This window comes from Manis pentadactyla, chromosome 3 (assembly GCF_030020395.1).
Source record: "Manis pentadactyla isolate mManPen7 chromosome 3, mManPen7.hap1, whole genome shotgun sequence".
Taxonomy (NCBI): domain Eukaryota; kingdom Metazoa; phylum Chordata; class Mammalia; order Pholidota; family Manidae; genus Manis; species Manis pentadactyla.
The window spans coordinates 40882411-40894503 of record NC_080021.1 but is presented as its reverse complement, the minus strand read 5'-3'; the positions used below and the strand labels follow the sequence as shown (position 1 = coordinate 40894503).

Genomic DNA, 12093 nt, shown 5'->3' with positions numbered 1-12093 from the left:
GGGGTGAGGGAAGGCGGGTGGGGAGGGAGGGAGAAGAGGATTGAGGGGTATCATGATTAGTGCATATGGTGTGTGTGGGGTCACAGGGAAGACAGTGTAGCACAGAGAAGACATGTAGGGACTTTCTGGCATCTTACTACACTGATGGACAGTGACTGCAATGGAGTATGGGGGGGCTGAATAATGAGGGTTAATGTAATAACCCTATTATTTTTCTTTTGAAACCTTCATAAGATTGTATATCAATTATACTTTAATAAAGAAAGTATTAATAATAAAAAAATTTTAAAGAAGTAAATTCAAGTTGTATCTAAGATATGAAATCTAAACTCTTTGGAGAAAACATAGGCAAAAATGTCTTGAACATAAGCATGAGTAATTTTGTTATGGATATGTTTCTCTGCGCAATGGAACAAAAGCAAAAATTAACATTTGGCAGTACATCAAACAAAAAAGCTTCTGAACAGCAAAGGAGACTATCAACAGAATGAAAAGGCAAGCTACGGTATAGGAGAATATATGTGCTAATGATATATCTGATAAGGTGCTAAAATCCAAAATATATAAAGAACTTTTATGACTCAACACCAAAAAAATCACTAATCTGATTAAAAAATGGTCAGAGGACCAGAATAGACTTTTTTCCAAAGAAGACATTCTGATGGCCAGTAGGCACATGAAAAGATGCTCCACATCACTGATCATCAGGGAATTCAAATCAAAACTACAATGAGGTGTTACCTCACACCAGTCAGAATGACCACTATGCAGATGTCAAGAAATAGTAAGTAAGTGTTCGCAAGGATGAGGAGAAAAGGGAACCCTGGTACACTGTAAATTGGTGTAGCCTCTGTGGAAAGCAGTATGGAGGTTCTTCAAAAAACTAAAAATAGAAATACCATACAATAAGTATTTTTAGGAATTAGGCTAAATAAAACACGCAGATTTGTGTTTTACCTTAGTCATCATTTTTTCCCCTAATAGGCCAACCAAGTTATGGGGAAAAAAATCCATTTATTCTCAGGTTACTTTACGAAAAACATGAATATTGGTGATTTTTTCCTTCAGATGGTTTTGATACATGCAGTAAAACATTTTATAAATTCTCTTTGATGGTTGGAACCTGGTGATCCTCGGGTTCTTGAATAAATAGCACCTTGGCTTCTGAAAAAACTGAAAGAAATATCTTGGCTGGAGAAGGATGACTGATGGAATGGAGGGCAGTATCCTAGACTGAGGAATGCCAGAAATCAATCCTATGATTTATGCTGCAATATTTTAGATGAAATGAGATGTAATGATGTTAAGTATCAGAAAATGCATGCTTGTCTGGTCTAGATAAAATAAAATCATTGCTTTTAATTTCTAAATTAAGATTTATTACTAATAAAAAATTTCAGTATTCAAGGATTTGATAATGAAAATGTATACTCTGTCTCTTAGCTTAGTCTGTTGAATATTGTCATGATTTTGAAATAGTCCTTTACAGCCTCTGCTGGTACATGGAATTTACAAACACTGTCTAGTATGGCTGACCTGAAAATTCTTCCAGTTCATTTTAAGAATCATTATAATTCAAAATGTTTATTAAGCTTCCTGTTAGAATGTATAAAAAGAAATACATGTATATTATCCTTCACTCTGCATACTTTTAATTTAAGCCAGATGTGGATAACTTAATGTAATCAGGAAAATGAAAATGTTAAATCAGTACAATGTAAATTATTTAAAATAAAGCATGATCGGAGATGATCTATATTGGCTTTAAATTACTTAAGCCAAAAGAAATATAAATGCTCTTTTTTCAAGTTATTATATATCAATTCATATTTTATACATCATTAATTCAAGAGGTAATTCTGTTGTTTTCAGTGCCTTTACACTGCTCATAGTCTTAAGTCATTTAATGTATACTAATACATTTAAGATATATGTTAGAATATTGCTTCTATTTACAAAAATATATAAAATAAGAAATTAATAAAACTATCATAGTATTGGGTCATAGAATTCATTTCACTGAGGTGTGTTAATCAATTTTATAATGATTATATGTTGATTTATAATCCATTTTTTATTATATTTTCCTCTAAAATTCAGTTTAAATTGGAAAATTGGTTTTAAAAGTTATCTTTAGTTTAAGACCCTAAATTTATTCATATTGATTTGGTACTGGAATACTGATAAAAGAGACTTTTCTTACATCTAATAATTTTCTAAATGGTTTTTACTTGGAGTGAATCAAGTTTTTGCTTTTGTTTCTTATATAAACCAAAGGATTCATTGAAATTCAAAATTGTTCAGGAAAATGCTGATGTAATTACCTTGTTGTAGAATAAAAATAATATTATAATGTTATTTTCAAGTAATGAAGTTATTTGTTTTTCTACCTTGGTTTGTATACAACATGGTTCACACACTTGCAGGTCCTTTTCTGCAGTGTAGCTCATGTATATTTACCCACATACACTCAGATATGTCATTTTATGTTTAAATCTTCATGCATACTAAATAAGCATATTTTGTTTTTTCATACATATGTATCTAACACCTGAAATTTCTGTGCCATACACTTGTGTCTGCACTTAGCTTTTTTCACACTGAATATACTATTCTGGACTGATTTTTATGTCATTACATGTATCTCTATTTCATCATTCACTAGCTGAAAGGTGTTCCATTAAAAGATTGTCATTACCTATAGACGATGATGGTGTTTACATATTTGTGTTCTTGTAAATACTACTATAAATGAACATCTTTGTGCATTTATCATTAGGAGCATCTGTAGGTGTTAGTGTAGGATTCTAAGAACTGAAATTGCTGGATCAGTGAGTATGTACATTTAAATTTTAATAAGTAATTCCAAAATGACCTTCAAAAAGATTGTACCAATTTGCATTTTTTCAGCAGTGCATGTGAGTGCATTATCTGATAAAGTGCATTATCTGTGAGTGATAAAGTCATAGCTTTATCAGTAATAGAATTTCATTTATTTATGCTTTTGGTAATCTATCATTGGAAACAATTTATCTTTTCATTTTACTTTGAATGCCTGGTTATTAGTGATGTTGAGCATTAATGATAGCTGTTTGTATTTATTCTGTGATTTGTCTTATATCCTTTACCCTTTTTTCTGTTTGGTTGTATGTCTTTTTTTGTTAGTACTTTTTATGAGGTTTTCCTATGTCAAGAATATTATCTTTGTATTTTTCCAATATTTTCTTCTAACTTTACCTTTTATTTTGTTTATGGCATCTTTTATCATTTAGGAGCTCTAAGCTTTTCATTATAAAGATGTATATAATTACCTTTATGGTTTTAAGATTTTATATCAATATAAAGTTAGAGGACAAAACTTTGAAATACCACCAAGTATTAATTACTGACACTTATGGTTTGAAGTTACCTTTAAATCTCATTTGTACATTCTTTGCCAGTTGAGAAATAAGACATACGAGGCAGAAAGAGACCAATTATTAACTTAATATTTGATAAAATTAATTGACTATTTTATCTGGTAAAGGAAAGAAAAACAACAGCAGAAATAATAAACACACACACACAGTAATGATGAAATCCAGTTCTGCCTTCTCTGTGTCTGAACTGGACTGGAGAAAAACAGAATCAGGATGAATTGACTCACTTTGAATTCATCACAGAATACAGATGGGTCCTTCATGTGGTTGAGCAACAAAAACATGTCACTGTTTCACACATTCTCCTGTTTCCTAAAGCACTCATAACCTACTCTGCCATCCCTATTCTCAGCTGATGACATTCTTACTTACTGAGAAAACTGAATTGAGTCAGTGACTAAAATGAGCTTTATGTACTCAGTGTTATAGCTGGCCAGAGAATGGAAAGGTCAGTGGTGGGTAGGAAGCCTGAGTAGTAGAGTCTAATTTGGATCAAAGGATTTGCAGAATTTGGATAGATGGAAAGAAGAAAATAATATATTTGTGTTTAATATTATTATTTGATTTGTATTAGGCTTGACAGTAACATTGGCTAGTTCAGTGGACAGTGAAGGAATCTCCAATAAGCTGAAAAATACGTTAAGTCCATTGTTATGTATTTCACTTCCAGTTACCACTATCCTGTTCCTTCTCCTCTATGAGCATATATTTTACTTCTTTGTGCAATACGGGATCCACATTGCGGTGTTACTGTGTCTACTTTAAACAGTCGAGTGTTTTTAAAGAGATTTAAAGATACATATACATATGTCTTCTTAAGAGTTCCTCTTATTTAGCAACAAATTTAGTCTTTCTGGTGCCCTTTATTCCTTTTCTAGAATTTAGCTTCTATCTGATATAATTTGCTTTCAACCTAAAGCATTTCTCTAATAATTTCTAGTAGTGCAAGCCTTTTTGGAAAAAATTTTCATTTTGTTTTTGTCTTTTTTAAAGGATATTTTCAGTGGAGATTAGATAGATAGATAGATAGAGAGAGAGAGAGAGAGAGAGAGAGAGAGGTATTTATCTATATCTAGGTAGTCTTTTTTCTTTCAGCAGTTTGAAGATAGTCCAGTGTCTCTGGTCACCATTATTTCTGATGAGAAATTATCCTTATGGCTCCCTTTACGTGTATTATGTCCTTTTTTTCTCTGGGTGATTTCAAAATTTTTTCCATCTTTGGGTTTCTTTTTTATTTATTATTCTTGGAGTTTGCAGAGCTTTTCAAGTGTACCAGTCAGTTCTGTTGATCACCGTTGGAAAGAATTTTTTAAAGAATTCTTCACCTTCAATATTGTATTTTTAAAATTCTAGTGTTTCTATTTGACTCTTTTTGGGTTTCTGTCTCTCTGCTGAGGGCCCCTTCGTTTCATACATGTTGTCTACCCTTTTCACTACATTCTTCAGCATATTTATTTATCAGAGTTGTTTTAAAGTCCCTGTTTGATAATTCCAGTATCTGTACCACCTTTGGGACTAGTATTGTTGACTGTTTTCTTTTTTAATAATGAGTCATTTCTTCTTGTTTTACTCTGTTTCATAATTTTTTGTTTATTGAATGCCAAACATTGTGTATAAAAAGAATAGTAGAATCTATGGTAAATAATGTTTATGCCCATAAAAGGGCATGTTGCTTCTTTTGTCATGTTTTTGGTGTAGTTGTGTTGCTATCTGTTTTGTAATTGAGCTGGACTGGTTCTTTACTCACATTAAATATACTGCAGACTTCAGATTTTGAGAGTAGAATCAGAATCTTTCTTTTAGTATAGTGTGTGATTTTCTCTGTTCTCCTGACCTGCCCTCATGCTTTAGTATGCTTGGTTCACCTGTCCTTACAGAGGGATCTCTCTTAGTTTCTCATCCCCTTCTCCTAGTTACAGATCACCCTTCTTGATGCTCACTGAAAAGCTCAGAGCACCTGTAGGGTTTCTTTTCATTTCTCCTTCATGGTACCCAAACTTCCTCAGGCTCCATACGCCTGCATCTCAGTGGGGTCTTTCTCGTGTCTCCTGTCCTGTCTCGTCGTTCTCATAAGCATTTGGTGGAGCCTTGTTGAGGAGAGATGGTAGGTGGGTGGACTCCCTTTGTGTCTAGGGTTCTTAAGAGATTCTAAACTGTTGCCATCCCCCAAATAGGTGTAAACACTTGTAAAAGTTCAGGTTGTTTCCTTCTTATCACCTTTATTCTCCTCCTCCTTCTGTGCCAAGAATGAAAGTTGTTATTCATTCCTTTTCTCTTGTGAGTGACCTTCCACTTCTATGACTTTATTTGGTTTCCTTGTGAAGTTTGTCTGATGAATGTTAAAAAGTTTTTGTAAGTTACGTGGCTTGTTCTTATTGTTATGATGGAATAGAGTTCTTTTGTGATTTTCTATATCCTAAAAGATGGAGAAGTAATTGTTAATTAAGTAACATGAGCTACCATATATACACATACCTAATAATCTTATGATTCATTTATACTAAATTTGACAGTTACCTTGGTTAGTTTCCCGTAGTTGGTAGCTCATCCCTGCTCTGTCATTTCTTAACCTCTGATTACTCCATCTTGCCTTTATTCCCCATCTTGTTTTTGAAGTATTGCTTTTTCCTTTTTGTTTACTTAACTATAAATCCAAAATTCTTGAAATTATTCTTAAAAATAAGAGTAGCAAATAATTTTTTAACAGCTATACAAATCTAAAATATTCTTTACTATAGCTGTCTAGTAGGAAAATAGTGAGTTTTAGCCACTTAAATTTAGATGAAGGTCAGTATGTCTGTGCTTTTTATCTCATTCATTGGTTCAAGATAAAATGCAGGGCACTTTGTTCCTTTTATAACTTGATAATTTACAAGACAATCTCATTGATTGACAAGGTTTCTGTGGATGATAAGAAGCATGTATGTTTAATTTTAATGCTGTACAATTTTGGTCTCTAACCCTTACTTCACTTCTCATTCTTCAGTTTAGGATGTAACTGAAAATGACAGTGGTGCCTTCGTTTAACTAATTGTTGAAGTCTGAATGGAATGTGCATAAGTGAGCCATTTTGGCAGTGAGTGGAGAAGAAAAGCACACTTTTCTCATTAGTTTAGAAGTCTTCCAGGCTAAAATTAAACAGAATAATATAATGCCAAATTTTAGTGATTTATGGGGGATCTGTTCTGAGTCAACTCAGTATCACACTAATTGTCTGCACACTAATGTGTCATAACTTGTGTGTTATTTTTAAAGCCGATATATCATAAATAGAGGATAATATGAAAATACGCCTTTATATTTTCACTGTTATCTCTAATTATAATTTCAAGTAAATTCACATTAAATTAGGACTTTTCATAGGACTCACTTAATATTCATAAAGTTCAAGCCTGGTTATAAGTTGTTTAGTCATTTTTGTATAATGTAATCATATAATGAATGTTTGTCAAAGTATTTCTTTTTTTCATTATAATAAAATAAGTCTTTAAGATTAAATTTCCATGTCAAAATATTTATTATATTTTTTCTTTATCCTTTCTCTAAAATCTCAGTTAAAAAGGTAAGCTAATAGCTTATTGAGCAAGTTTTAAAAATTGTACTCAACACCTTTAGTTTTGGCACATCTGAACAGACTTAAAATATAACTTGCCAACATAGAGAGGGTCTGTAATTTCTTTCTCCTTTGTCTTTTGCAGTTTGCATACTTACAAATTTATGTACTGTTTTATATCTAAAGGCTTTTTGGTGTATTTTTCATCATGATTTAAAAAGAAGTTTGTATGTGGCTTGTATTTGAGTGTATAATATTAGAAAAAAATTTATCTTGACTTATTTATTTTAGAATATCTGCTTTCTTCTTTCTTTGTTACATTTTAAATATTACATTTTGTACAAACAAAAGAATATATGTAATGTGTAACTTCTTAAGTAAAATCATATAATAAATACCATTAACTATATGCAAATAAGCGGATTTTCAATTTATTTCCTTTTTTGTTCCCCAGGTGATCTTTTGCATTTGGCGTGCTTTTCTGAACTTCTTTTCCTCTTGTGTTTTGTAGGTACTGATGCTACTTTTGTTTTGTTTTGTTGTAGGTCTATTTTTAGTTATGTAGTTTGGGTTCATTGGGCTTCTTCATTTGAGTCTTACTGTCTTCCAACAGTTCTGTAAAATTTTCAGCTATTATCTTTTTAACAATATTGCCTCTTCCCCATTTCTTACTATGTCCCTCTGGAATCTAATTAGACTTATGTTTGCTTTCTTTCTCAGTCCTCATATCTCTTAACCTCATTTTAATCATCTTCTTTCATTTTCTATCTCAGATACATTCTGAATGATCTCATTGTACTTATTCCATTTCACTGATTTTCTCTTTATCTGTTAACCTGTCCAGTGAGTTTTTTACTTCAGCAGTTAAATCTGTTATTTCTATAATTTCCATTTTTCTTTAAAATGTGTTCTTTGCTGATACTTTCTCATTGTTTGCTTCTCTTCATCATTTCATACTTTTGTAACATTTTGTATACAGGTGTTTTATGTTCCATATTCAAATATCCTCAGTGCTTAAAGGTCTACATTACTTGTTTGTTGATTTTTCTGAGGCTCACTCAGTTTCTTGCTTTCCACAGTGCTTGCCGATTTTTTGTTACAGGACCCATACACAGACCTTAATTTGTGGCTGTTACTTGACAATGAATTGGATAAATTTTTGGAGAGAAATTTTTATTCTGCTTTTTGCTAGAGGGATATGCCTCAGCAAGAAAACCAAAGTCTCATCCAACTCTCTTCTTTGTTATCCACAGTTCAAGAATTCCAATTATATTCTTCTTCATGGAAAATGCACCTACTTTCTTAATGTTCCCTTTTCAAGAGGCAACTTGTTTCAGATCTTTCAGTAATTAATTTGGTGTTTACTTCCATATTTTTAAACGAGCTTTTCTTTCTCTTTGTTCATTTTAGAGTATTATTTATTGATGTCCTGTGGAAATAGTAATTGGCCAGCTTTCACCCTTTCCAACTCCCACTACACATTTGTCTTACACACCCGTACTCCCACTATTGTTATATCCTGTTTCATTAATCAATTCATTTATTTTTTCAGAATTTACATAGTCCTGTCTATAAATATTATTCATGGTACAGTCATGTTGTATCCTATGATTAGTTATGTTTTCTTTTATAACATTGGTTTTTCCTGTATTTAAGAATTGTTCATTGTTGTCACTAACTTTTCCCTGTACCTGTCCCTAATTCACAGCTGTCCTCCTGGCGGTTCCCAGCACTCTTCTCCTGTATTGGATCCTTTGTCTTCTGGATTCCAGTGCCTTCCTTTTTGTAATTCCTTCTTTTTCTCTACTGTTAATTAATCATCTGTTGTTTGTGGTGTCTTTAATTTTTATGTGATATTAATTATGAAACAAATTATACTACAGTGGGCTCATGTGACAGGAAGGAATTTATAGTGATTTAAATCTAATTGTAATTTCGTTTATATGGATTTTAGAAAAGTATTTTAACCTTTAAGGTTTAACTATATATTCTTGAATTTAAATAAATTTTTAAAGCCCTTTGTTTAAGTGTGTTCAACTCATTTTTTTGCAATAAAACTTTTTTAATAAAGGATTTTTCATATTTGGGGGCAAATTCTGTTTCTCACATAAAAACATTTTTGTACCGAAAAAGCTATAAAACAACATTATTCAAACTAACTCTTGCACACTGTAATACTGTATTTTTTAGTTTTGGGAGATGATTGATGTATTAGAGCTGCTGGAAATGTTTGAAAACTGCATATAATTTTGGGGGAGTCTTATCTTATTTCTTTTAATATAATATAGTATTTTAAAGCCTTTATTCTAGTGGCATTTGAGAAATAGAAGAATTTATTTAGGTCCATATGAGGAATTTGTACTCTATTACAGGAAAAAATATGTATTAAATCGTATTTTCCCATTGACTTGAATTTTGACTCCCACTTCGTAATCATCTTGTGTTTAGCTTCTCTCTGTCATTCCTTCCTGTGTGTGTTTGAGTGAATCATTGTTTACCAGTACTTGCATTAGTACATGGAAGGTGGTATTGCATCTGTTCTCTCAGCATGCTGCCTAGGGATCTGATTCTGGGTCTGTGGGAGAAGCAGTGCTATAAAATGGAACCAGGAGTCTACATGAAAAATTTTGCTTTTGAAAATTCTGTGAAAAGCCTTGAAAAACAGAAATTTCTCTTTCTCTTGCTTCCCCTTCTCTATCTTTCTATCTCCATCTCGGTGTGATTCACTTTTCTTAGGACTTGGTATTAACACTACTTTTATTTATACTAATTGTTCCAGTTGTTTAAATAATTTGCAAGATTAAAGAACAAATGGGCTTTTTTTTTTTATAGCTATCCTGAGAACCTATCTATTATTTATTGTGACTTTTTTTCAGCTCCTACCCTATGGCAAGTACTTTTCTAGATGCTGGAGATAGAGTTCAGAGCAAAACTGACAGATACTCCTTCCTTCATATTCTGAGTTTCCTAGTGGAGCTAGTAATACTTTTATTGAAAAATATTGATAGAAATGCAGAAACTTATGAATGTAAGTAACCTGCATGTAAATTAAGAATGGGATATCCTGCTTTAGTTGAGTCAACGTGAGCTATATCAAAGGGACAAAAATATTTTAGCTAGTAGGATGAAATTGCAACTTATTACACTTCAGCTTGTGTTTTATATCCGAATGTTAGCCTGCATTTCATCTAGGTAGCTACCTCTCTTTGTTTCTGAACAATTAAAGCTGTAATTAACAATGATTTATTGAGTCGTTATAATAATGCTTCCTTTCACATCATGAATTAGTCCTGTAATATAAACAAAAGGAGATAATATTCCATTGTCATGGTCGTTTTTTGAAATTATTTGCCTAGAAATTAAGCTTAGTATTTTTTAGACAGATTCACTTTTAATGAGATATAATTCACATTCCATAAAATTGATTATTTTAAAGTGCATAATTTAGTGGTTTGTATCCATTTTCAAAGTTGTGCAACAAACACCATTTTCTAATTCCAGAATATTTCATCACTCCCAAAAGAACCACATATCTAACCACACAGCAGCTATTTCCCATTCTACTCTCTCCCTGGGCCCTGGCATCCACTCTTCGATGATTTTGTCTGTTCCAGCCATTTTGTATAAGTGGAATTATATAATATGTGGTTATCTGCGACTGGCTTCTTTCATTAGCATGCCTTCAAGGCTTATCCATGTTTCAGCATGTGTCAGTACTTCATTCCTTTTTATGGATAATTTTCCACTGCATGTCTGTATCACATTTTGTTCAACAATTTGTGAACATTGATATACCTACTTTTTAGCTACTGTGAGTAATGCTGCTTTGAAAATTTGTGTACAAGGTTTTGTGTGGACATACGATTTAAATTCTGTTGGTATATACATAGGAATAGAATTATTGGGGCATATCGTAATTGTATGTTTCACTTCTTGAGGAAATGCCACACTGTTTTCCAGAGCATTTGTACCATTTCACATTCCCACGGGCACTGTATGAGGGTTTGAGTTTCTTTCCATCTTTGTCAACACTTGTTATTGTTTGTCTTTCATTGTAGCTATACTAATTGATTTGAAGTGATAATTAAGCTTATTTTTTATGAGGATTAATAACAATTTAAAATCTTTTTTTTTAGGTGCTGTTCTTCTTTGTAGTATACAAGGACTAGCAGTTAATATTGACCCAATCTTATATACTTGGCTCACTTATCAACCTCAGAAACGAGCCAGTAGACATACACAGCAGGTGAGAAATATATATAATTTACTCCTACTGAATAAATCTTTTTCTCAATTTATTAGAGTTATGTATTTCCTCTATTTTATTTATGGATATATCAGAATTCCTCTGTCCCCCACTCCACCCCTTTTAGGCAATTCCATTCCTTAATTTCTGTACAGGAAATTACAGCTCAAAGTACAATTTCATTAACTATTAAAGTAGATTTCTGTACAATTAGTTGTAGATACATTAGGGAGACTATCTTAGGTAATCCTATTTTACTGGCCCGTTTTCTCTCATAGTGCCTTGATGTTTGTTCTCAGAGTATCTGCTGTATAAGAATGGCTTAGTAAATGTTAGCTTTCATTTTCATTATCTCTGTATTTCTTCTTTATCCTTAGGCTTATTCAGCAAATATGCATTAAGTGCCTAACCCTGGAATTGAGATGACTGGTGCAAAAGAGTTGGGATATGTGTTTATTTAAAAGAGTATAAATTACAAAGTAAAAAGTAGCTAATTGTAGTTTCTAGAATACTTAAGTATAATTCTCTGTGTCATGATACTAAAATGTAGTTCTAACAGATGAATTTAACATTCCCTTTAAAAGATAAAGAAACTGATGCTTATTGATGTTTACTTACCTGTTGTCACACCTCTAATAAATGGCAGAACTAAGAATTTTTTAGGCCAAATTTATGCTACATTGAATTGCATTTTCACACTGACTTAATTGCAATTTTGTAATCTACTTGAAATATCTTGGAATATTTTTTTCTGAATTAACTTAAAGGTGGCTGATAAAAAACACAGTTTTTTAATCACATAAGAATATTAAAGTTAACTAGAAAGTACAACTCATGTCTCAAGGAGCATCTTTTAAAGGTTTTTTCATTTTGTT

General features: G+C 32.0%; 1 protein-coding gene across 9 annotated transcripts in view; it reads left to right on the top strand.

The window, feature by feature from the left end:
- VPS13B (vacuolar protein sorting 13 homolog B) overlaps positions 1 to 12093 on the top strand; it is an 876251-nt gene that overhangs the window by 355010 nt on the left and 509148 nt on the right. For 8 of the 9 annotated variants that reach the window (XR_005022793.2, XR_008996232.1, XM_036876002.2 and 5 more), the window contains exon 20: positions 11109 to 11218. Coding sequence is in view for 7 of the 9 variants with exons in the window: in XM_036876002.2 (XP_036731897.2) it covers positions 11109 to 11218 (110 nt within the window). In the remaining 2 variants the exon portion in view is untranslated. Of the gene's footprint in view, positions 1 to 11108; positions 11219 to 11595; positions 11947 to 12093 lie in introns of those variants that run through there. The other variant, XM_036876041.2, reaches the window with a different exon arrangement.